The sequence below is a fragment of the Melanerpes formicivorus genome, unplaced genomic scaffold (assembly GCF_026170545.1).
Source record: "Melanerpes formicivorus ecotype bairdi unplaced genomic scaffold, bMelFor1.0.p_v2 SCAF_90, whole genome shotgun sequence".
NCBI classification, from domain to species: Eukaryota; Metazoa; Chordata; class Aves; order Piciformes; family Picidae; genus Melanerpes; species Melanerpes formicivorus.
Window position 1 is genome coordinate 2114877 of NW_027142442.1, and position 25882 is coordinate 2140758.

General features: G+C 44.0%; 1 protein-coding gene across 4 annotated transcripts in view; it reads left to right on the forward strand.

Moving 5' to 3' along the window:
* Positions 1–24802, forward strand: part of TTLL5 (tubulin tyrosine ligase like 5) — a 133489-nt gene extending 108687 nt beyond the window's left edge. For 3 of the 4 annotated variants that reach the window (XM_068165606.1, XM_068165607.1, XM_068165608.1), the window contains 3 exons: positions 4220–4440; positions 14769–14854; positions 24270–24802. In XM_068165606.1, the coding sequence (XP_068021707.1) occupies positions 4220–4440; positions 14769–14854; positions 24270–24310 (348 nt within the window). In that variant the 3' untranslated portion in view covers positions 24311–24802. Of the gene's footprint in view, positions 1–4219; positions 4441–14768; positions 14855–24269 lie in introns of those variants that run through there. The other variant, XM_068165609.1, reaches the window with a different exon arrangement.
* The last annotated feature ends 1080 nt before the right edge of the window (positions 24803–25882 follow it).

A 25882-nucleotide genomic window follows, 5' to 3' on the forward strand; every position in this document is an offset into this window, starting at 1 on the left:
GGATTTTATGCTATTAACACCTTGGGCTAACCTAAGCTTAACTAGTTCCCCTCTCTAGCATTTAGAAACTGTGTGTTCTCTGAAATACCCCTCGTTTTGCTTTCCATGTACTGGCTTTCTTCTGAATTCCCTACAGTTTTAGATTTAACTTGGGAATGTGGAATATTCAGAACACTATTCCTAGTACTCCTAGAGCTACATTGTTCCTGCCTGAGGACATAGGGACTCTTTGAATGTAGCCTTAGACATCATTAAACTGTTCTCTAAACTATTATTTATTGGACTGCTGTCAGATTTGCAGCTTCTCTTCCCCTTCAGTCTCTTGTTCATTCTTGTTTTGCAGCTTTCTCCCTCAGATTGTTTTCCCACTAAGTGTGCTAACTACCTTTTTTTTTTTCCCTGAGTCTTGTGATACTGATGAGTCAAAGTCTCAGCCTTAAGAAAAGCAGAACAACTGTTCTGAAAGCAGTAGTCTCTGCTGATTTATACCAGCTGAAATGTTGTCCCCTTGTTTCTGATCCCATCACTATTATTAGAATTATTATAAGGCTCAGATGTATAAAGTATCTTTCCAATACAGTAATGTGGCCCAGTCTTTGCCCCAAAGACTTCCAGTGCCAAAAGAGAAACAAAGGAGAAGGCACCAGGCCAACTTATTTTAGTGTATAGTAAGTATATAGTTTAAAGTAAGCTGTACTTCAGGATAGCCTGTGCATACCTTGAGTTTTCTGCTGCTCTTTAAATTCCCTGATGACCCCAAGATACTCATCTGACTCCAGTTTAACACTCTTTAGCCTTTATTTCCACTCTGTATATTTTCAGCTCAACAGATTGTTGTATCCAAACTGATTTCACTGAATGCATTGATACACACAGAATCACCAAGGTTGGCAGAGGCCTCAAAGATCATCAAGTCCAACCTGTCACCACAGACCTCATGACTAAACCATGGCACCAAGTGCCACGTCCAATCCCCTCTTGAACACCTCCAGGGGTGGTGACTCCACCACCTCCCTGGGCAGCACATTCCAACGGCTAACAACTCTCTCAGTGAAGAACTTCTCCACTAAACAGTTTGGGTAACTCCAAAGGTCTTCCAAGCCTTTTAATTCTCTCTCTTTGCAGCATCATCTGAAACACAGTTGTTTTTCTACAAGGTAACTTAAATCCATTGTTTATTGCATGTAAACATCTCAAATTTCCAGCACTGGTGATTTGGAGCTAGCTGCAGGGATCTTTATGCAATACATGTGTGTGTGTGTCAGTTCTCATACACTGCTGACTATGAAAACTCAGATATTTTCAGACTTGTTGAGCCACCTGAAACTGAACAACTATGGGACAGAAATCTCAAGATTGTTTCATAGAAGTTTCACCAAAAATAGCTATGGAGCTAGAAAAGGCATTCACTACTGTTCTCATTAAAGCAAAGGCTACAGCAGAAGTCTACTCCATGGGTCCCAGACCCATGAAGGGAGGCTTAATTTGGGACATGCTTTATATAAGATACTGTCAGATTCAGCCCCAAGACAGATTAGCAGGAAATGAGCTTCATTACCTCCTTCAGTCACAGAGTGAACATGTTTTTGCTTGCAACATTTGCTCTGTTACTGTTAGGAATGGGTGTTAGATACGAGGATGGGAAGTGCCAGGAACATTCATTTTGTTTTTGAAGATCATTAACATATCTGTTTCTCTTCAAAATACTACAGTACCTCCTTGCTTTTAATTGTGAGCAGCCTAAGCTCAGCTGCTACTGGCTAGTACTCTAGATGTGCAGGGTCCTTGCTGACAAGCTGTACATGCTGAAATGTTTCTAAGTAGAAATGTTGCTTTTGTATAGATAACACTTTATACATTGTGTTCGTGTGTAGATGTGGAAGGGAGGAGAGGTGTGATCTGATGAGGCAAGCACAGGAGTGGAACTTAGAATCTTCTCTGAGCTGTCAACCTAGCTTTTCATGATTGCTTCAGCCTGTGGCTTAGGGAAGATCACTTTCACTGACAGTGCTATCATTCTCCATGTGCAAGACGTGCTGTTCTGGTTCTCCAGGTAATTGTGCAAGTGAATTAACTCACTCATGCTAAAAAGTCTCCTTGTGTTCTAAGTGTTGTTCAGATTTGTAGCCCTAAGATTGTGTCAGGGAAGCAGGTATCTCCTCAACATCAAGTTAAGGTGCCAGCCTGAGAAGAGTGGTTCAAAGTATCTTATTTGCAGTAGATATAGGGTGCTACCTGCCTCAGGATTGCTTCTGTCAGGGTCTGTCTAGGCTTCTGCTCCCCCTAGACCCTGAGCCTTTAAAATCCTGAGTTATGAGGTCTGTCTCCTATTTTTTTGGATGTGCTGAAATCTCTTCCCAACCCTTCCTTTGTGTGGTCAGGCTCTGCTCCCTCCAGCTACCCTTTTTATTTGCACAGTAGCTTCTCCTGGTTTCCTGTCCTGTCTCCATGGAGTTCACAGTAGGACAGTATGCTTTGTAGCTGAATCCAGAAGCTGTGGTCCATGTCAGTCTCTCCATCCTTGCCTGGAAGGCAGCCAGAATCTCAAAACAGTGTGGAGACAAAGTCCTTTTGGGAAGTCCCTTACCCCCAAGAAAATATCCGTCACCTTTCCTTAGGCAGGTCTCAGCCCTACTCTTGCTAGTCAGACCTTGTTGCCTGCTCTTTCTTCCAAGTCCTGGACTTCTTGCCAATGAATGTTAACATAGGCAAGTGGTTAGGACTGTAAGCTTTGTGGCTTCCAGGATCTTAGTGATCTTAGTAACAAGAAAGGGTTTACAGGAAATATGCATAATATCAAACAGAGCACAATGAAATGTCACCCCTGAATAAGAAGGGGATGCAGGGAGTTGAGGGTCTCCATCAGGCTCTTAAGATGCAGGAGAGTAACCCAAGTTCCATTGTAGTTACTTTTGCTGGGGGCAGGTGGGGTGTGACTGCTGTTTTCCAGACTTCTGCACTGGTACCAGCTACTTATTCAGAATCTGAAAGCTGTAATCAAGGTAGAGCCTTAGGGCAGGGAGAGGTTAAGAAGTATTGGGAGCTCAAGGGCATCTTGTCATTGAGCTCTAGTTAGGAAACAGGACTGTTTTGGCTCCTGTACTTCCTTTTCTCCCTAGAGCTCTGCCTGTCAGAAACGCCTTCCCACACACCACAGCCCTGCCATTTGCCAGAGAATTGCGGGGGAGAGGGGCTTTTCCTGTCTGTGTGCTGAGACTCAGCCAGGCCTCAGACTGTGGTTTTCTCTGGAGCCTGAGGCCCATTTGCTATGGCTTTGTGTGTTTTTCACCAGAGAAGAAACTGAGGACAAATACAGTGAAGGGCTCTGCTCCCAGGGTCATGCTGAGGTGACTGGCAAGTACTCAGCTATTCTCTTCATCTCCTATCACTGACCTCCAGCTGTCAAACCTCATGGTTATGGTATTCCCTCCTTGTCCTGAGAATCTGAATGACTTTGAGGAAAGACAAGGCAGAACTCCCAGCAGGTTGCTTCTTTCTGCAAAGAGTTGAGCAGTTTGCAGAGCTCTGGTAGGGCATCATTCCCTTCTCCCTACTTTGCCAGCACATGCTGCTCAGTTCTCCAGTGTGTCATACCCTGCAGATTATTCTGTTCTCCCACCTATAGGAACAGGAATATTTTCTGTTCCCTGGTATTGCTAGGGATTTCCTTTTTGTTAGCAGCTGACCTCAAGTCTCTTTTTCAGAGAAGCCCCTTTCACGTGAAGCACCTACCAGGTTACACTGAAGAGCTGGCAGTGTAACATCTTCCCCATAACCTTTTTCTTTCTTAGAACTGTCTCAATCCCACCTCCCACACAAAGAAAAACTTTGCAAGATAAATGCAGAAAGTTAGTCAAAGCAATAAAGGCTTTACTTCTTTGTGGATGGGAGCCCACTGCAAGATTAGATTGAAGACCTTTTGCTTTTTAATCCAGAATAGTATCATTTTGTGGCAGCAATGAGCTTGTCTCCCTTCCTAGAAGTGAATCCCAGCTTCCAAGGGTATAAAAATGTAGCTCTAAAAACCTACTTTGCTGACTTGACCACTTAACTCTTTCTTTTTGTGGGTGGGACTGTCCCTGGAGCCCTGGGTTTGCCTTCACCAGGCAGATATTATCCCTCACAAAAATATCACCTACCTCCCTCAGCTTTCTTAGCAATATTCAGTGAGGCATTACCAATTACTATGGTATTTTTGTTTGCTTTATATTTTTACCAGGCTCTCTTTGCCAGCTACTCACAGTCCTGCACCAACCATGTATCTGTGCCAGCTGGCTCTGATGCCTGCAAGACATCAAGTGCCACTTCTAGTATCCAGAAGGCAGCCAGTTTGCACAAAGTGATGCCATCCCAGAGTATGCCTTCTCAGCTGGTTCCAAAGCCTCCACCAAACCACAGGCAGGCCACGGGCAGAAAGGCTGCAGCCCAGAGGATTTCCAAGTAAGTTTTATCTCTTCTCATCCACAACAGGGAGTTGGCACTGGTTCCCCCAAGAAGGAATGTCAGAGAAGAACCTATCTCCATGTGATTCTGACATAGAGCTTTTTGGCTAGGCTGACCAAGGTAAATTTCAGAATAACCTGAGCTGTATGGACTGAGATAGGAGTGCACTGTGTTGTAGTGTCATGTTTCACAGTGGTAAGGTGAGCAGACGACATCATGCAAACACAAGGACATAAGAACTGCTAGATTGAATCAGAGACGTATCTGATCTAGGGTGGGATTCAGTTACCTAAACACAGGTTGGCAGTGACATTTTAGATGCTGATAGCTATTCCACCTGACCTTCAGCTGCTGCTCCAGATGAGCACAGGTTTTCTGTGGATCTTGTGTTGTATCTGCTGTTCCCATCCAATTATCTCAAAGAACTTGAAAGTACCAAGTATGGTACCCAACATCTCTCTGCAGAAAGACCTTGACCAGCTGGACAGATGGGCAGAGTCCAAGGGCATGAGATTTAACACATCCAAGTGCCAGGTTCTACACATTGGCCACAACAACCCCATGCAGTGCTACAGGCTGGGGTCAGAGTGGCTGGAGAGGCAGGCAGAGAGGGACTTGGGGGTACTGGTTGATAGTAGGCTGAACATGAGCCTGCAGTGTGCCCAGGCGTCCAAGAAGGCCAATGGCATCCTGGCCTGCATCAGGAACAGTGTGGCCAACAGGAGCAGGGAGGACATTGTGCCCCTGGACTCAGCACTGGTTAGGCCACACCTTGTATCCTGTGTCCAGTTCTGGGCCTCTCAGTTTAGGAAAGATGTTGAGTTGCTGGAAGGTGTCCAGAGAAGGGCAACAAAGCTGGGGAGGGGTTTGGAACACAAGCCCTATGAGGAGAGGCTGAGGGAGCTGGGGTTGCTTAGCCTGGAGAAGAGGAGGCTCAGGGGAAACCTTATTGCTGTCTACCACTACCTGAAGGGAGGTTGTAGCCAGGTGGGGGTTGTTCTCTTCTCCCAGGCAACCAGCACCAGAACAAGAGGACACAGTCTCAAGCTGTGCCAGGGGAGGTTGAGGCTGGATGTTAGGAAGAAGTTCACAGAAAGAGATATTGCCCATTGGAATGTGCTGCCCAGGGAGGTGGTGGAGTCACCATCACTGGAGGTGTTTAGGAAGAGACTGGATAGGGTGCTTGGTGTCATGGTTTAGTAGATAGTGTTGGACGATAGGTTGGACTTGATGATCTTGAAGGTCTCTTCCAACCTGGTTAATTCTAATTCTATTTGGACACTTGAGACACTCCCTCTATGGTTAATTTTTGATGTGGGTTAGGATCTGGTAGGTGCAACTAAAAAAAAATAAAAATAATCAAATTAATTAACAACAAATAACCCCCCCCAAAACAAACAAACACAAAAGAAAACCAAGAGCAACAAAGTCCCCCCACCAAATTCCAGTATCTTTAAAAAGACAATCTGCCCTTACTCAGGTTTTCCCATAGATTTAACACACAAAGATTGACTTATACTTTCAAGCACTTGATTTAATTATTGTACAGTATCACAGTATAACTAAGGTTGGAAGATACCTCGAGGATTATCGAGTCCAACCTATAAACACAGACCCCATGACTAGACCATGGCACCAAGTGCCATGCCCAGTCTCCTCTTGAACACCTCCAGGGATGGTGACTCCACCACCTCCCTGGGCAGCACATTCCAATGATGAATGACTCGCTCGGTGAAGAGCTTTCTCCTCACCTCAAGTCTAAACCTCCCCTGGTGCAGCTTGAGACTGTGTCCTCTTGTTCTGGTGCTGGTTGCCTGGGAGAAGAGACCAACCCCTTCCTGGCTACAACCACCTTTCAGGTAGTTGTAGAGGGCAATGAGGTCTCCCCTGAGCCTCCTCTTTTCCAGGCTAAACAATCCCAGCTCCCTCAGCCTCTCCTCATAGGGCTTGTGTTCAAGGCCTCTCCCCAGCCTTGTTGCCCTTCTCTGGACACGTTCAAGTGTTTCGATGTCCTTCTTAAACTGAGGGGCCCAGAACTGGACACAGTACTCAAGATGTGGCCTAACCAATGCAGAGTACAGGGGCACAATGACATTTTATTTAACTGATTTCTGTTGTGCCTCATACAACTGTAGCTTTCCTCATCTGCAGAAATCCTTCTCTTAACTTCTACTACACTCTCAGTTATACAGTGCGTGCCATGCTGTTGTAGATGGATTTGAGGAGGAGACTCAGGGGTGACCTTATTGCTCTCTACAACTATCTGAAGGGAGGTTGCAGACGGGCAGAGGTTGGTCTCTTCTCCCAGGCAGCCAGCACCAGAACAAGAGGACACAGTCTCAGGCTGCACCAGGGGAGGTTTAGGTTGGATGTTAGGAAGAAGTTCTATACAGAGAGAGTGATTGCCCATTGGAATGGGCTGCCTGGGGAGGTGGTGGAGTCCCCATCCCTGGAGGTGTTCAGAAGGAGACTTGATGGGGTGCTTGGTGCCATGAGTTAGTTGTTTAGGTGGGTTGCTTTGGTTGAAGGGTTGGACACGATGATCTTGAAGGTCTCTTCCAATCTGGTTTATTCTATGATGTGTGTCATCTTTAAAAAGCAAAACAAATTCACCATGAAATGTTGCTTACTGATTGTAGATTTCCTTCACTTCCATTTCTTGCTGTGCCTTCTCTTTTGTGCATTCTGAGAGAATGTGAGCAAAATTTCTGGCTTTTCTTCTTATCTTTTACCTGGCTTTGTAGCTTCCTCAGCTCTCCGTTTATCTCATCTTAAAGGACAAAACTGCTTTAGACTAAATCCTTCATCAGGTGTTTCATCACATCCTCAGACTTATTTCATCCTGTAATACTGAAGGGCAAAAATGGCATTCCTCACTTCCTCTTTTACACTTTACAGCCAGAAGCGTTGTAAAGCTTTCAGAGCAGGTTCTTGTGAGGTTTCCTGATTTTTATGTTCCCCTTCCTGTTTTAAAGAGAGAGGTTTTAGTGAAAGGTTACTGACGAAAGGTGCTAGGCCACTGGTAGTGAGTGTGGATCAAATCTGGAACTGCAAGGTGTATTTTAAGGAGCTTGAACAGAACTGCTTTGGGGAAGCTTGTGTATTTTCTGCCTGCACTCTTGCTGTCTTAGCAGATAGCACACTGAATGAATCCCCTAGAATTCTTTGAAAAGAGAAAAAGACATCAGTAGACTTTGTCAGCTCAGTAAATGCAGATGTGAGCGTCAGGTCTGACAGGTACGCGCTGGCGAGTCTGCTGTCTCATTTCTTTTATGTTGGGTAGCTCATGTTAGTACAGGTGACAGGCTCTGTAAGCTGGTTTCTCTGCTGGGCAGCAGGGATGTGTATTTGAAGATGCCGGTGTGCTGTGCTCACTTCTTGGCAGAGGAAATGTTTATCCTTGTGAGATGGAATTGCAGCTCCTTGGACAGACTTTACTTTGCTGCATTTTTGTGGTTTCTGCTCTGTGACAGGCAGGAGTGTGGGAAAACCGGAAAAAGTTCAGCACCAAAAATGCACAGAAGGGGGAAAAAAAGCAAAAGATTCCTTCAGAATTTCAGAAAACTAATCCAAGTATTGAAGGCTGCGAGGAGCCGCTCCGGAAATACTTTCCAAGTTGCCTTCCAGTCTCCAGCATGAGTTTCCAAACCCATTCTTGCCATTCATGGGAGCTTGCAGTAACATTTTTTTCACTTGCACAGAAACCATCAGTGCCCAGCTTTATTTCCAGCGTCCTGAGAACCAATCGGTTAAAAACTGCTGTCTCTCAGTCTAATTTAATCCAGGCATTGTTGTCAGGGAAAGACCAGAGCGTGTATCAACAGAGGAGAGTGAATGGAGAGAAGTTTCTGTGACAAAGAAATGTAGATTGCAGGAGGAAAAGATGTCTTGCATGCTCTAGCCTGTCCTTTGCAGTCCCCGGTTATTTTGTGTGAGGTATTCTCAGACACAATGTAGCCTGCTCAAAAAGCTCCAGTGGCAGAAACCCCACCGTGTGCTGCAGGAGATGATTTAAAAATGTAGACAACTTTACTATCAGGAAGTGTTTTCTGATGTGACATGGACAGTGGCATTGAGTGCACCCTCGGCAAGTTTGCTGATGACACCAAGCTGTGTGGTGCAGCAGACACACTGCAGGGAAGGGAGGCCATCCAGAGGGACCTTGACAGGCTGGAGAGCTGGGCACAACCCAACCTCCTGAGGTTCAACAAGAGCAAGTGCAGGGTCCTGCATCTGGGTCGAGGCAACCCCAGAAACAAATCCAGGCTGGGCAGGGACTGGCTGGAAAGCAGCCCTGAGGAGAGAGACTTGGGGGTGCTGGTGGACAAGAAGCTCAACATGAGTTCTCAGTGTGCACTTGCAGCCCGCAAAGCCAATCAGATCCTGGGCTGCATCAGGAGAAGTGTGGCCAGCAGGTCAAGGGAGGTGATCCTCCCCCTCTACTCAGCCCTGGTGAGACCCCACCTGGAGTACTGTGTCCATTTCTGGAGCCCCTATTACAAGAGAGATACGGAGGTGCTGGAAGGTGTCCAGAGAAGGGCCACAAGGATGATCAGAGGGCTGGAGCACCTCTCCTATGGGATCAGACTGAAGGAGTTGGGGCTGTTCAGTCTGCAGAAGAGAAGGCTCCGAGGTGACCTAATTGTGGCCTTCCAGTATCTGAAGGGGGCCTACAGGAAGGCTGGGGAGGGACTTCTCAGGATCTCAGGTAGTGATAGGACTAGGGGGAATGGAATGAAGGTGGGGAGATTCAGGCTGAATGTAAGGAGGAAGTTCTTCACCATGAGAGTGGTGAAGCCCTGGAATGGGTTGTCCAGGGACATGGCTGGGGCCCTGTCCCTGGAGGTGTTTAGGACCAGGCTGGACAAGGCTCTGGCCAGCCTGATCTAGTGTGGGGTGTCCCTGCCCATGGCAGGGGGGTTGGAACTAGATGATCCTTGTGGTCCCTTCCAACCCTGACTGATACTATGTGCAATCTGAATTCTTCCTTTCTTTCATCCTCTGGTACCTTGTTCCTCCTTCCTGAACCACCCTACACATGTCCCCTTGCAAATACTTTCCCTCTTTTGAATATGCTTCTACTTCTTGGAGTTTCCTAATGTTGCTTAGACTTGTTGAGGTTTTGTTAACCTCAAATAGTAGTTCTACCTGCCAAGTCCTTAATTGTCTTGAATTTAATGTATTTTCTTCAGTTTGTTGGAGTGCTTGCATTGAGGCATCCAGAACTATACTTTTCCAGTGTAGGACTTCCATATCCTTAGGTTATAACGCAGCAAATATCCCTCTCCATAACATCTAATCTAGTTTTGGCTTTTTGACTGCTTCATTTCTTTGTCAGATCATTTTTGACTTGCTACCTACTCTCACTCCCTAATACTTGTTGGCTGTTTTCCTGATCTTTTTCCTCAGAGAAGATCTCAGTGCTATATGTTATTTCCACAAGACTCACTGAAACTAATTCCATTCTGTTGTTAAAGTTTCTGTGTCTTTTTCCTCTCTCTTTTTTTTTTTTCCTTTTTTTCCCCCCATTTGTATATTTCAGTAAGCCAGACATTATTTTTGCCTGGTGTTTCACTGCCTACTTTTGTTTAACATCTTAATAACAATGATCTTTTTAAAGTTGTTTGTAGAATTTCTCCAGAGAATGGACTGTGAAGGCAAACTAAAATCAACTTTGTCTCTTTGACCTGTCTCTTCCTTGCATGCATTATAAATTTTCTCCAAGCCAGCACACATGGCTTCCAGAAGACTGTGAAAAGAGTAAGAAGAAAACTCAGTTACAAACAAGAGTGAGATGGTAAAGATGAACATTACTGATTCAGAAACTATCTAGTAGCTTGGACACTTCCTTAGTTAAAACAGAAAGGACAAAAGTAATGGAGCAGTCAGCCAGTTCAGTCTTGTCTTCTGAGTTCCTGGCCTTTCATGACTTCTCAGTCTCTCAAGCTGTAAAAAGAGGTAGGTTAACTTAATAATGGATTGTGTCCAGAGCAGACTCTTCATTTAAGCTAACAGAGTGGAAAACTGGGGCCCATATTGAAGTGTGGAAAATGACTGAGAGAAATGCAGCTCTACGCTGAAATGTGGCCTGATAAAATGGTCTCCTGAGTTTCCATAGCTTTGATTAAATGTGCTTATATCACAAGAGGAAAGATAGTTTTTGAATAGCTAACATGACAAGCTCTTCTTTCTTTCCAAGAGTCAGGCTGGGCTCATGTTGCCGCTGCTATTGGCAGGTCTGTGAGCCATGAAGAGAGCTGCTGATAGTGGGGAGCAACATTCTGAGGCACAGATCACAGATAGAGTATTCACAGACCGTGGAATGAAGCAGATGTCCTTGGAAGCAGCATTTGGTGTATCAAATCTTCACATTACAGATGACAGCATGTATAGTAGAAAAATATATTAGCTTAGATGTCAGAACCCAAAGTGAACTAGTGCAGGTTGCAGACAGAAAAGCTTTCTGGTTTTGGGAATGACTAAGTCACAATAAATACAAATTTCTGTGCCATCCTTCCTATAGTAACTTTCCAGAAACCTACTTTGTAATCATGACAGCATCAAGTAGAGCAAGGCCCTGAACAGCCTGTGAACAGAGCTGTCAGTCCAAGATATCATCTCAGAAAAATCAGCTGTCAATGGTAGACCACTGTTTATAAAGAGGAAATGCCAGGCTGAGAAAAGGAGCACATAGTTCAAGGTGTTATCAGGGAAAGGAAGAACACAACATCAGAGTTTACCAGCAATAGACTGGAACACCACAAACCATTGAGGATGTTGATCAGCATGGCATAACTTCTTGTACTGAACTTCTGTGTAAATGTTGTTCCCAGCAGCTCTCTTCAGGAAGTCCTTCAGAGCAAATATTCCTTTCAAATCCCAACACAGGACAAAATCTCTCTACCTTGCTTATTCTTTTGTATATTTGCCTTGCACGGTGTCAGCTCGATTGTAACTAGTGCAGAAATAGGGTAGAGATGATGCATTTCTCCAGGGTTCAGGAAATCCATCTTGTGGCAGGGTGGAGTCCTGACTGCAATTTGATAGGGCAGTAGCCAGCTGTTCTAGAACAGGCTGGCCAAACCCAGCAAATGTGCCAAAAGCAGACTGATGACCACAGAGCAAACCCTGCAAAACACCATGGCTCTGGTTTGTATCGGCCTTGCCCATGTGTGCTCATTCATGGGCATTCATGAAGTGTCTTAAGTGAGCTGAGCACATCACACATGCAAATTGAGTGCCCACTGAAAAGAAGACAGGCAGCAGGAGAGCAATGGAAGCATGTAACTTACTGGAGCCCCTTTTGTTTTTTTTTGCTACTGCTGTACTGCAGCACACTTGTTTTTTTAGCTCCTGAGCATCTGGGTTAATCAGGCTGCCTGACCCTTAGACATTTTTGGCAGCAAAAGCAGTGCATCTGAGAGACATGCCTTGATTTAACACCCTGACACAGCTGGGCTCACTAGGTCTGTGAGCTCTTAGCCCTTGGCTAGCCTCAGATCATACACACAGATACATATGCAGAGATACCCCGTCCAAGAGCAACAACGAGGAACAAGCCTCCCTGGCTCTGGGTCTTCACATCTGTTGCTGTCCTCTTGTCAAACCTGGGCTTTTTGTGATGCAAATTTGTTAGTGTCAGTTCTGTCCACCCTGGACTATTAGGTTTGTTATAGCATGCCAGGAAGAGGTAGTTAAAACAAAGGTTCAAAATGTAGTCAAGAAAGCTCTTTTTTTTTTTCTTGGTCACCTGTGGAACAAGAGCATCCTTCAAGTTTAAACTCCAGGGCTGGGCATCTTAGGTGGTTTAGTGCCTAAATGAAGGAAGTCAGCATCAGTTTCAAGGAGGCGTTAGCTGTTCAAGAGATAGGAAGGAGCTAATATTGAAGCAAAAGAAATGGAAATGTAACAATGGATTGCAATGGAGAAGTGGAGCAAAACCAACACAGACATTCAGAGCAAGAAACTGAGAAAGGCAATAGGGTTTCAGCCAACTCAAAGAGGAAGAAAGTGAAAAGAGATTAATTCAGTTTTAGCAGTGACTACATTCTGGCACTGGAGCTTCCGTCAGGACAGCCGAGAGAACTTGAGGGATGAGCTTGGCGTGGTGGGAGATCACTGACCCAGGAGCAGACCTGAGAATGAGTTCTGTGGAGGTGACAGTTGAAACTGCAGGAATGAAGGTGCAGTGTGAGCAGGCAGAAAAGGAGGAGGACAAGTCTGTAGAGAGAAAAGGATTCTCTAAACATAAATGACACTTCAACATACTGGTGTGACTGTGCCCTGTTTTGGTGGTGGTTGTTGTATCTGCTGCCGTTCTTGACTTTTTCAACCACTAATCTTACATTATGTGTATAGAAGGGTGAGCTGAATCTGGCTGTCAGATTGGCTGTGTTACCAAAGTGGACAAGCTAATTATGAGCATGGAATATCTGTGTAAGAAGCATAAAGATCCATCTGGATTCTCAGCTCCCAGAAAGGCTATGCAGTATCAGCAATAAAAGAAACCATGAGTACAGATCCAAAATCCTCTCCAAGAGACAATAAACATAAGAAGCAGGCACCTCAGCATTTCAAATGATGGCTGACTGAAGGAAGGGGTTGTGTTTTGCAAATGTGATGCCTGCATCCCTTTCCCTTACTGTGTGGAGTCTCAATTTATGCCACTAAAACCCACCTGAGATAAAATACAGGAGTCCCCTCACTGACCTTTCAGTTGCCAGGAGCACCTGGATTACTGGCAACTTGCCGACTTTGAAATCTGAAAGCAAAAGGTTTCAGACAAAACTGTACAAACTGCATGTGTGCCTGGGTCTGTTAGTCATCAGAGCATCATGTGGGGATTAGAGATTATAGTGCTCTGCTGGGGAAGAGCTCACAGTACCTGTGAAACACTGCAGAGCTGGATGAGTGAAGAAGGATTCTGGCAGAGAGACAGGAGTGTACATGCAGAGGTCTGTAGTGATCGGAACAGAATTGGGCAGGAAGGAAGAAAGGCAAGGAGGGAGAAGGGAAGAGAGGACAAAACAGGGAATAGGTGGATTGATTGTACAGACTTTTAAGGACAGGATAGGTCGTTGCAGCTGTATAGCTTGACCTGGCTATATGAGCGGACCCATTTTTTTCATGTAGGAGGGCATGGTCTCAGTTTTGTAATGCATATTTATGACAGTTAAAGGAAGTGCAGTAACTCAAATGCTGAGATAAATGCAGGAGGATTTGCATAAAGTATCTGCTTGTAGACTGACAGACTACTGAAGTTAAATGCATCCTGTGAGTCTTGGGATTTCAAGACAAGTGAGAAATCTTGCCTAAATGAGCTGCCTGTGCTGATACAAGTTGCAAGGATTTTTGAATGTAGCATGTTTTTTCTCACTCTTTGCCTCTTTTTTTTTTCTGAAGTTGCTTAGTTGCCTGTGGTGGCTTTAGGCTATGCCTTCAAAATTAGTTACAGATTTTGAGCAGAGAAATAGAAAAATATAAATAAATCACTATTGGGTGTAAAAAGGAAGACAAAAGATTATTCTAAACAAATTCATTGGGTAAATGTCTAGAATAAGACAGGCTGTACCATAACAATTCTTGCCTCTTTCCTGCTCTCTGCTGTTTTGCTTTGCTCAGGAGAGATTAACCTGCTTGTTGGCTGGCCTTGGCTGAAATGGTTTAGTTAAGTCTAACCCACTGCTTTCTCTCTGCTCCTTTTCTCTCTTGGGACAGGGGGGTAGGGAGGGGCAGTGGAACGGTTTCCCTGATCTCTGACTAGGGGGATTTTGTGTTGTTTGCTAACTGTAAATATCTGTATAACATTGTAAATATCTGTATAATATTGTAAATGCTGTATATTTTGTACCTATTCATTGCATTCCATCATAGAGTGTAGTTCTTGCTTGTAAATGCACCTTCATTTGCTTCTAACTGAGTTGGTCTGGCAAAGTCAATGATGGGGGGAAACTTCAACCCCCACCACGTTGCCTTACTTCAGAATCACTGGAATAAATTGACCACAGCATTACTAGTTGTGTAGTGCTTTGGTGATCCAATGCCATTTACTTTCTTCTTTATCCTCCATAATTATCTACCAAGGCATGTGGGAAAATTACGTGTTGTAGGCCCATGGAAGTCTTGCTGGTGACTTGAGAGTTCACCTGTCTCTTTGGAGTCAGTTGCTGGCACTGCCTTTTCCTGCTGTGTTCAGGCACAGTTTCATAGCTACAATCACTATGAGATTATGTAAACTAGGAGAATGGACAATTTTTTTGTTTGAAATGTTTGTTTTCCCTTGGCATCTCCTTTCTTCTCTGTAATTTAATGTTTTTACCTGTTAGGGTGAGCTCCACTGAAAGGCAACTGGGCAGATTGCAGAACAACCTTCACAGTGCTACATCCTGTGAGCCAGGAACAAATTCCACAGGTGAGTGCCAGTGCTAAAGACCAGGAAAGTGCAAGTGGGCATGCTGGGATGCTTTCATCTTTCTCACAAAAATTGGCAGGGAAAAGCTTTCTCAGCAAGAAGAAGAAACACAGCTGCCTACCCTGCGTGTAGCAGTTCCTAGGTAACAGTCTGGGTTCAGCTGTGCAGGGAATTCATTCCTCCTGGGATTAAAAAGGCTAAACAGAAGGAAGCAAAGGCTGAATTTCATGGAGCTGGAAGAAGAAGATCCATAAAAATATGGCTGAGGAAAAAAACAACTTGGCTAAAATGGCTCCTCTTTGCTTTAGGCTTTGGCTCAAAGATGCTCTGTTGTTTAAGCTTGGCCTGCAGTAAAGGGTCAGGACATTCTTTACATTTTTTCTTCAGTCTTGGAAAAAAAGATCCTTAGTTCAGAAAGATATGGTTGAGACTTGTGAATCAGCTGCATGGTAAAGTCAGTCATCAGAGGTGAAAGTTCTCAAAGGAAAAAATCAGTGAGATTGTAGTAGAGTAAAATCTTCATCATTCCCTAGTAGATAACTAATTGAAACAGGGGTATCTGATATTAAGGTCTCAGTGAATGAGGACCTGATCCATTTTACATTGATGCAAACCTATTAGCAGGTAGAATGTAGTCTTGATGAACCTATATTACCCATGACCAATAGTAACTTGTGGTGGTGCTGGAATGGACTGTTTCTGACTTTTTGTTTTGCTGTAAAAACCCCCTGAAAACATACCTTGAGTATCACTAATGCAGCTGAAAGAAATCTGTGGAGGGTTGAGCTACCCAATTCATCTCTTGAATATTTAGCTCTGAAACGGAAAGATGACATTGCTATGATTAATGTCAGTGATTATAGCTAGTACAAACATTTAGCTAATGCACTTATTGTGCGATTCCAAACTACCTCCCACGTGTTACCACCTGCCAAGTTTTGTAAGGTGAACAGCCACAGTCAATAAAACCCATCCAACAGCACATTGGAATGTGACCAGTGTAGGAATAGAATATCATGGGATTATCAAAATAAATAAGATTATGTCAACACTGTAGTGTATGTGTAGTTGAGGCAAAAGTTCTGCTCTACTGTGTAGTTCAAGTTGAGATTTTAGTACAATATGTAAAGCAAGGTTACACAAACTTCCAGGGAAACTGAAAAATGTAGTTCTCACTATATTGCCCAAACTTACCTAAAGGTGTTTGTGTGCTGAGCTCTGCCTTCTTTTCCACAGTTTTAGCAGCAGTCCTGCAGTTGCCTCCCTGTAATTTTAACATCTGCAAGAAATTCTTTGTCCCCTCTGGGTACTGTAGTTCTGTGTGGTGCCTGTGGTAACTGCAGGTAGCATTTTTCTATCCTTCCCTGTTTCTGTATTTATGCAGAGTATGCATGAGGATTATTGATAATACTAATGACTGAAGGCAACAGTCAGAGCTTGAGGAGGAATATAGACTAGGTAACAACTACAAAGTTCCCTGTTCTGGGAATGCCTGTAATGCTGTGAGGACTGAAACTTCAGTTTATACTTCCTTCTGTAAGACTAAGCTAGCTGCACTGTAACTAAACTTACCCTCTTTGAAGCTGAAATGAAGTGCTTAGCCTGCCATTTAGCTGAGATAGAACCCTAGTTTGGCCAAGTGGATGCTAGCTGAACCGTGGTGGGTCACTCAAGCCTTCCTTGTCACTAGAAGTGGTGGATAGCTGCAAGAGCAGTGCTAAATATTGCAGTGATTGAACTAACTAGAGAAAAATGTTTGTTCTTGGAAACTGGGGAATGATATTTTCTTCAGCTTTGCACCAAGCCACTGGTATGTGTCAGAGGCTGCTGTGCCCAGTCTGTGTGCCTCAGAAACTACTCTGGTCCTTCCTGCAGGAACAGCTGTTTTTCTTCTCCGCTCTCTCCATTGATTGCTTATACGAGGGCCCTGATTTCCCTCATCAGCAGCTTATTTGTGGTTACTGTTTCACATGTATTTAGTATCCTAGATACTGGAAGGGTTGGAGGCACAAGTCATGCAACAGATTACAGAATAAATTGCAAGCATTTAAAGAGAGAAAACTGTGAAAAGTTGCAAAGGTAAAAGACAAACCAGGCAGAACCTCTGTAGAAACACACACAAGTGTACAAAAATGTCTGGGAAACTTAGAGTCCTTCTCTAACACCCTGTCTGAAGATAACTGTGGGGCTCTGCAGGGAACAAACATAAAGGTCAGGATTCTGAAACAAGCCACCAGTACATAGAAAGTGTGGCAGCTCATCATCCCTATGACCTTATCCTTGTTTTGTGGTGAGGCAGAAGCTGTGTGTAATGAGAAGGCAGCAATTCTCAAGAGCATCTACAAGCAGGAAGTTTAATCTGCAAGCTATCATTTAGGGGCTGTAGTCTGAACAGAGAGTTTGCTATCAATGTTCCTGAATGTTTAACAGGATTTGTTCTATTGGAGAACCACTAAGAATTACTACCTCTAGGGAACATTCAAAACGCTTCTGCTCCGGTTTTTCACTGAAATTGAACACCCAGCTGTGCTAGTGGGTTGTCTGTCATTCTGAAAACACAGCCATTAGCACACTGATTGGATTTTTTTCATGTAATTTTTAATTCTGTGTTACTTTGAGGATTCTCAGAACTACTGACTGCTTCCTGCCTCATGGCCTTTAGCAATTCAGTTAGTGAAACGGAGTGACGGTGAACTAAGAGATTAAATATCTTTTCCAAGTCTGCTTCAGAATGTTGCTGAGTAGTAATGTGGGCTGTTCAGTTCCAGGCTGTCTTTCTGAGGCCATGTTTGATATGGTCTGTCTTTTTGGGATTTAATATATATATTTTTCTACTGTGTGTACTAACAATGTAAAATATATGGAGATGCTTTGCTGTACTTTGCTGGTTTGTTTTGTGTTCCTCTCTTGTGGCATTAGGTGAAAACTGCATGAATACTTTTTCTCAAGGTTCAGAAAGGTGTCATTCTTCCATCAGAACGTTAAGCAGCTGCCAAGAAACATCAAGGAGGTTCTGTGACTACATGGAAGACCTATAGTTATAAATTTACTGTATTTATTGTCCTTCATTTTTGAAAGCACTAACACAAAGCAGGTTTTAGGGAGACTGGAGGGTGAAAGGCACTTTCTGAAAATATAGCAGGTCAGTTTAAGAAGGACATTGAGACACTTGGACATGTCCAGAGAAGGGCAACGAGGCTGGTGAGAGGCCTTGAACACAAGCCCTATGAGGAGAGGCTGAGGGAGCTGGGGTTGCTTAGCCTGGAGAAGAGGAGGCTCAGGGGAAGACCTCATTGCTGTCTGTAACTGCCTGAAAGGTGGTTGTAGCCAGGTGGGGGTTGGTCTCTTCTCCCAGGCAACCAGCACCAGAACAAGAGGACACAGTCTCAGGTTGCACCAGGGGAAGTTTAGGCTTGAGGTGAGGAGAGAGTTCTTCACTGAGAGCATCATTTGTCATTGGAATGTGCTGCCCAGGGAGGTGGTGGAGTCACCGCCCCTGGAGGTGTTCAAGAGGGGATTGGACGTGGCACTTGGTGCCATGGTCTAATCATGAGGTCTTGGGTGATAGGTTGGACTTTCAGGTCTCTTCCAACCTTGGTGATACTGTGATACAGTCTTTGTTCCTGAACTGGACCCTCATCTGCAAGATCCCAGGGACAGGAATAACCTGACAGTGCAGTTGTGGAGTGGGTGCACAAGGTGATGACTCCAGCTGGTTTCGTTTGTCAAGGTAACAGCAACAATGAGCGAAATTTATCGTCTTTGTGCTTCTCTCTTCTGGTTGCTGCCAACTTCTTGAGAGTTTGTGACAGTTCTGTTTTAAAATTTGGAGAAGTCAGAAGGCCTCTGGGATTCTGTTTTGCTGTGGCAAAATTATAATGTGCTACGAACCTATATAATTACAAACAAATATGAATCTTGATTAGAACTGGGCAAGGCTGACAGTGCTTGGCTCTGGACTTGACACCTTTTCATACTCAGACTGTTTAACAGTGATGCATTTTTACTGTGCTAATGTTTCTATTGCAAGTGTCTATGTGGCTTTTTCACTACATGTGCTGGGAGAAGAAAAAAGCAGTGATTAGTTAGTGATTAGGGGACATAAGTTAGTAATATGCTGTCTGAGTTGGACAGCAGTGGAGACTGCTAAGTCTCAGATCTCTGCCTAGTCTGGTTTAAAGCATGAGTCCAAAACTAATTTGTGTTGTAGTTCTCTTGAGAATACTTCATACAGAAAGTGAATATCAAAATTCAATCTGAAGCTAGGGAGGAAACTTCTTGGTGGTGTAGACTTGATTTTATCCCCTGTGATCTCCACATCTGTATTTGAGCTTAGTTGCAGCATGATGCACCATTTACTTGTGATATTCACCTGGCCCCCGTATCTGCATGAGTGTCAAGTCTTGAAGGCATGCAGCTCTCTGAATTAAAGTATAAGGGGTTAAACCTGGATCCTGAGCTGCCAAGACACAAGTTGAAGAATATGGGGATTAATAAACTGGTTTGGATCTAACCCATGTAGAAGGCAGGCGGCTGTTCTTGGTTTTCTAGTGATTTCCTTAGTAGGTTAAGGTGGAGAGCAGCGTCTGAATAAGGTGGATGTGCATGCAGTGTGGTCCAGTATGGAATAATGAGTGGAGACCTGAAATTGTAGTTAACTTTGGAGGTGCTAAGCTGTGGCTGGCTGTTGTCTACCCACTGCTTGAATTAATGTTATCCCTGAAATGAAGTCTCTTTTCTGTAAGCTTAAGGAAAGAAAATAAGAGATTCTCTTAGGAGATCTGCAGAGTTACAGCCTTCAAAATTGTTGTGCACCAGCAAAGGGGAAAAAAAAATAAAGGCAAGTAAAGTAAACTCAACAGGCATTTAAACAAGATCCATGCAATCATTATGTATTGTTTGCCAGACAAAGAAAATACCTGGGATTTGGAGATTGTTTTGTCAGCCATTCTCGCAATTCTTTTGGCACATGAAGGGTGGGAATGGGATGGGATGTGTAATGTTGCCACTGTGCATGGCCTGTGTCAGATTTCCAGCCATTTGCTACAGTAGGGTGGAATTTCCAGCTGCCCAACCTTGTCCAGGCTTCTGCCAGGCTCCCAGAAGGCAGTAGATTGTTGAAGACCAATGCATTTATTTTTATGGTGTTACCACATTCCCAAGAGGAACCTTGGCTATGATTTCAGCTGGTCTCACCACACTGTCCAAGTCATTCAACAGGAGCAGCTGGGAAAAAAAATCACTCAGGTTTCTGCGCAGCACATTGCTGGTATGCCTCCTCCCTCACACTAATCCTGTTAATTCCAGTCTTCATTTGCCACCCTCCTGGTTCTCTCTTGTTGCTGTGACTGACTGCACAAGTGGTCTTGACTTTGAAAGGTGACCTGCAAGCATGCACCTCAAGTAACCTCTACCTCACTGAGGCATAAGATATCTTATGACACAAAAGAGCAACTTTTGATGTCATCTCATTACTTATCCTAGTTCAGGAGTGGAGTAATGATGAGCTCTTCCACATAAATCCTTCCAGAACCACCTGTCTGGCTGAGAAGTTCTGGGTGGGTCACTGAAAGGGAACAACAGTGTGATAGCCAGCACCTTGCAGCAAACTTTTCCAGTGCAGCCTCTCACCCTGCATACAGCTTTTCATAGTATAGTATCAGTCAGGGTTGGAAGGGACCACAAGGATCATCTAGTTCCAACCCCACTGCCATGGGCAGGGACACCCCACACTAGATCAGGCTGGCCAGAGCCTCATCCAGCCTGGGCTTAAACACCTCCAAGGACAGCGCCCCAACCATGTCCCTGGACAACCCATTCCAGGGCTTCACCACTCTCATGGTGAAGAACTTCTTCCTCACATCCAGCCTGAATCTCCCCACCTCCAGCTTCATTCCATTCCCCCTAGTCCTATCACTACCTGATATCCTGAGAAGTCCCTCCCCAGCCTTCCTGTAGGCCCTCTTCAGATACTGGAAGGCCACAATTAGACCACCTCAGTCAGCTGCAGTAATAACTTTGTCAGCATCTCTCTGTGGTGCTGCCTTTGTGCAGAGAAAGGGTTACTACAAAACTGAATCTGTCCAGCCTATTGTATTTTGGAGAGCTTGAGGTGAATCCTACTGTTGTGCCCCCCTTTTGGGGAGGGCAAAGAATCAGTTGCGATGGAGGATATTTGGTTTCACATTCCTGGAATTATCTTCCCAAAGCCATTGTTCTTTCATGCATCATAAAAACATTCTGGATCTTCTCTCTCTCCCCTGCTGACTTCCACAAACAGAAGGGGAGAAAAGATAATTTCTCTCCCTGCTACAGGTGTTTTATCTGTCCCAGCTTGTAGTACTAGATGCACCAGAAGGGAAAGGGGAAGGGTTAAGAAAGCCCTTCTTCCTGCCTCATTTCTTTATACTCTTTGAAGGAGCAATGCGCCATTACCCTATGAGTAGCAATGAGAAAATACAGATGTTTCTGACCATTACCTTTAAATTATCAACAGGGCATGACTATGCTGGAGTTTATCCAGTTACCAGAAAACTCATGAAGTCCCAGCAGTGCTTAAGCTCTACCAAAAGCAGCATTTCAAGCCTTTCTCAAGTAGGTGTTAAGAGGGTAATGTCCAATTCAGCCATCACCTCTCAGCTAGAGCTGGGGGCTAGTGTTCACTGCTAATGATCAGAAATTACATGTATTCCTTAACTTGTAAGGGGAGCAGCCTGCCCCTCACACCTTTAGTCAACCTTTTGCCTTTTTTACATAAAGGAAAGGTGCTTTTTCCTGTTACTAGTGTTCTCATGCCACTGAAGGGACATTCCACTTCTCAGGACCTCTGGGAAGGCAGGAAAACAAGGACAGTCTCTAGAAATTGGCTTCTCTGCTTGAGAACTGCAACCCAGCTTGAATTTTATGAGCCTTCACTTCTGATAGCCTCAAAGAGAACTCCAAAGCAGAATAAGTAATTGACTTGAGGCAGCTGGCATGAGTGGCAGCTGAACATTGCTTGCTCTCAGTAGTGAGGTGGTGGCAAGCTGCCTGTATTTCCTGGCTGTGTTGGGAATGTAATTCAAGATCAGGTGTGCAAAGACTGGGGGGAGGTTATAGAATATCTTGGCTACTTCTGTCTCACATCTGGCCCTTTGGCCTTGTTACCTGTGGAGAGGATGACTTTGCCCATCCAAATTGGATTTGGTTTTAATCTGGCATTATTCTGTTGAGACTAAAAATAGAAGCCAAAATATGTATGAGCAGGGTAAAAGGAGCATCTGAAGTTTATGAAATTAAAGGTGGGGAAGAGCCAGAGAAAAAAGATCCACAACAAACCGGGGAGCAGGGAGCTAAATAAGAGAAATTTGAATGAAAGCTGTCAAGTACAAATGAGCATTAGCAGTCAGGATGAGAAGCCCACCCAGTGTCTGCTCTGTAAATGGGGAGCAGGAAGGCTCATGCTGGCTTCCACTCTCTCTGCTTGTTAATAAGGCTGCCCATCACGCTTTTCATGCAGGGAGACTTCACTTGAATACAGTTGTGTGTACAGTTTGTTCACACACCCCTCCTCCCCGAGTTCATGACTCCAAACTGCTTCTTTCCTTTGCCTGTCTGGTCCAGCAAGCCAACTTGAAATTGTGCCCAAAAGGTGGGGGGAGGAAAGTTAGCCTTCTGTTTTCAGCTGTCCTGGCTTGCTAGTGTCAGTCACCCATGGATATAAATATGCCCCCATCTATTTATTGTCTTTCTTAGTTACACTGTGCATTATCAAGGGAATCCTGGCCATCACTCTAGGATTACAATTTCTAGGATTATCAGATCTTTTCAAGGAGGAAGGGGGTTTCTGCTTTCAACACCAGATTGAGGAAGTTTCAGCATGCTTCTGCCACAGGTTTGCTGTGCATGATGAAGCAACCCAAACTGGGTCTAAAAGATCTCTTTGTTAGCATGGGTCCCTGACCCAGTATTGTTATTCAGCCTAGTGCTCTGCTCTGTCTCAATCCTGCAGTTTGGGAGCAGGGTAGATTAGGTACTGGTGTCTGACCAAGGCTCTGTACATCAGTGCTGAGAGTCTGTGTGGCACTTATCACTGGGGAGAATCAGGGTTGGCTGCTGGAAGGAATGAGGGATTTTTCTGTCCCCACTGCTCAACCAGAAACTCAACCAATTCAACCAGAGGGAGGTAGATTGTTCACCAGCAGTTTTGAGATTATAAAACTTCATGGAATTATATGCATTAGTATTCATGAAGTATTAATGCACTCGTGATAGGAACCTACATATTTACTTGAAGGCATAGGAATGCCCCTCCCTGTGCTGAGTCCTCAAGGCAGCTATACAAGAAGAACTCAGTGAAATTATTTTAATTCAGTTTGATAATTCAGTTTGAGTCCATTTCTGTAGGGAAAGGAAGGCTCAAGTCTCCTCAAAACAGGAAGATGAGCTTGAACTTGTCTGCCTGCTTTCCCTCAATTTCAGCACGTTGCTCAGGGATCTGGTCTGGCATCCTATCTTTATGTACGTGATTGACACTTTGGTTCCTCATTTAGGTGCCAATCTTTCTGTGGAGTGACATAGCTGGCAATCTTGCTTTCTAAACATCTTTCCAGATCCTCTGATGTTTGGCTCTGTGCTGGGTATTGAAGGACAGTGTACTTGGTTTTTTAAATGTAGAGATTATGTTAGCACACAGCTCTTAACAAACATCACTCACATTTAGGAGCAAGCTGATGTGCTAAATACACAGAACAAGTTTTACCTACTACAATAGCTGTGAAATGCAAACTCTCAAAAATAAACTTGATGCATTTTCAAATGTTTTAGATTTTTCTTTTTAAAAGGCTAAGGATTTTTAAGTAAAAGAAGTAAAGATGACAATGGTATTTTTTTACCCCCCTCCACAACACGTCTAAGGAGGATAACATTCCGTTATGTAGAATTAAAACCTTCCTCTATATTAATGGGAATACAATTATTTTTCCTTATCCCCATTTAATTTCTTTTAAAGATCAGCCTTTTCACACCTCCATCTCTCCTGCACCAAGGTCCTTAGCATCTTTTGGAGTGGGGAAGCAGAATCCCATGCAAGCAGATGAGCAAGAGACACAGAGAAAGAAACAAAGAGTGCTGATATGGGAGAAGGATTTAGAGCTACTGGAAGAGCATATGAAGAGATGAGTCAGATGGGTGTAAGGCAGAGTGAAGAAGGTATTATGGCACTTGAGCAGAGTACCAAGAGTACTTTTTCCCACACTGCTTTATTAAGTTTTGTCATACTAGTCTGTGACCTCATTTGTTACTGTAGACAGAGGTTATGTGGTAGGGAGATCTGAATTTCTGGTGATAAGGTTGAGAATTGCAGAGCAGTGCAACAGTTTTTCCCTCAAAGCAGTCCCCCATGATTACCAAAAATCTTTGCTTTGTGTTTTTTCAGCCTCTCCTCAAAGAGAAGGAGTAACACTGAACACCAGATGAGGAATCTGGGGTGTTGCTTCAAGTATGGGGCAAAGGAAAAAGCGGCAGTGACTTCATGCTACCACACTCCTGTAACACCCAGGAAAGAGTGAAGAGGAGGCCCCTGTGAGAGAAGAACCCTCTGAGGAGAGTACCTGAACGTCTGTGAGAGCTGGTGATGGGTGAATGACTGCCTCTCAGAGCTTCTGCTTCTGAGTCCTGGGATCCCTACCTTCCACTAACTGTGAGATCTTTCATAAGACAGAGGTCTTCCAGCTCATTCTTCCTAAGGTCTAAGTTTGGACATACAATTCTCATTTGCTCAACCATTTCAGTGTGTCCTAGTCTGGTAACAGCCAGGATTCTCTGCTGTCATCACATGGCAACCATCAGCAGAGAAAAATCATAGAACATATGACTGTAGACATCTGTGTTGGTTGCCATCTTGAATTTTGGCACAGAGACACGCAGATGATTGGTCTGAATAAAGTAATTTTGTTTGGTTGGTTATAATTTCAGTTATTAATTCACACCCCCAAAATATTTACTGTCATTATACTGGACAGCCTTTTAATCTGTCCTTGTTTCATTGTTGGATGCCTATGTTCTGTGTGGCTTATTTTTTTGTGTGTTGATCTCTATTTGTTTAGGCTTTATAAACTTTTTTTAATTGACTGATGTTTTCAGACCCAAGCTTGAACTCTAAGGCCCAGATGGCTCCCATCAATTGCAGTAGTGGTTTGGTGAAGCACTCCAGTTAAAATTTGCCTAATGCTATGAAAATTAATTTGCCTGTGGTACAAAACAACATCAGCAGCTGGAAAATGTATTGGGGAGAAGATCCACCCATCCTTGAAAATGAACAGGAAGCAGCTTCAGCTCTGGCTCTTTGTTGGTACCAGGTTAAAGGAAAACTTAGTGTTTTGCAACTCCTGTCTTGTCAAACGGCAAGTACTGTGACTGTAATTCTCAAAGGGTCCTGTTGTTTGTACCAGAGCCCTCATAGTTTGGAGTCTAATAGCTTGTTTTATCTATTTTCTTGTTCCACAGCTCCCCTGTTATTTCTAGCCCCTATAGTCAGTGCTGAGATCATTCTCAAGTGTTGGCAAGTAGTTAATGATCAACCCAAATGGCTGACAGAAGAAACAGTGTCAGAGAAAGTATTTTCTCTTGCAGTTACTGTGCTCATGTTCACTCTTGGATTTTCTGTCATTTAAGACCAGAATAATTGTGAGAAGATGAAATGATTGTGTCCATACCCCAGTCATTTTGCTACCACTTGCTCCAGGCATGAATTCATAGGACAGAACATGCATTTTTCTACTTCTGTTCCACTCAGGCGTTCGACAGACACTAAATGCTTCATCTGTCTAAAATGCAGCTCTGTGAGGTGGCTGCTGCTTTGCTTACTTCATTGCCTTGTCTTTTATTTCCTGGGCAGTCATAATCCTGGTTGCTTTCTCTGCATTTTTTTCAGCTGTGCTCTTCAAGAATCTCCACAGCATTTGTCTGCTCCCTGTGCTGCCATCACATATCATCTGTGACCTGGAGATTTGTGAAGTCTCTGAAGTTCCTTTAAGATCATGTCCCTTC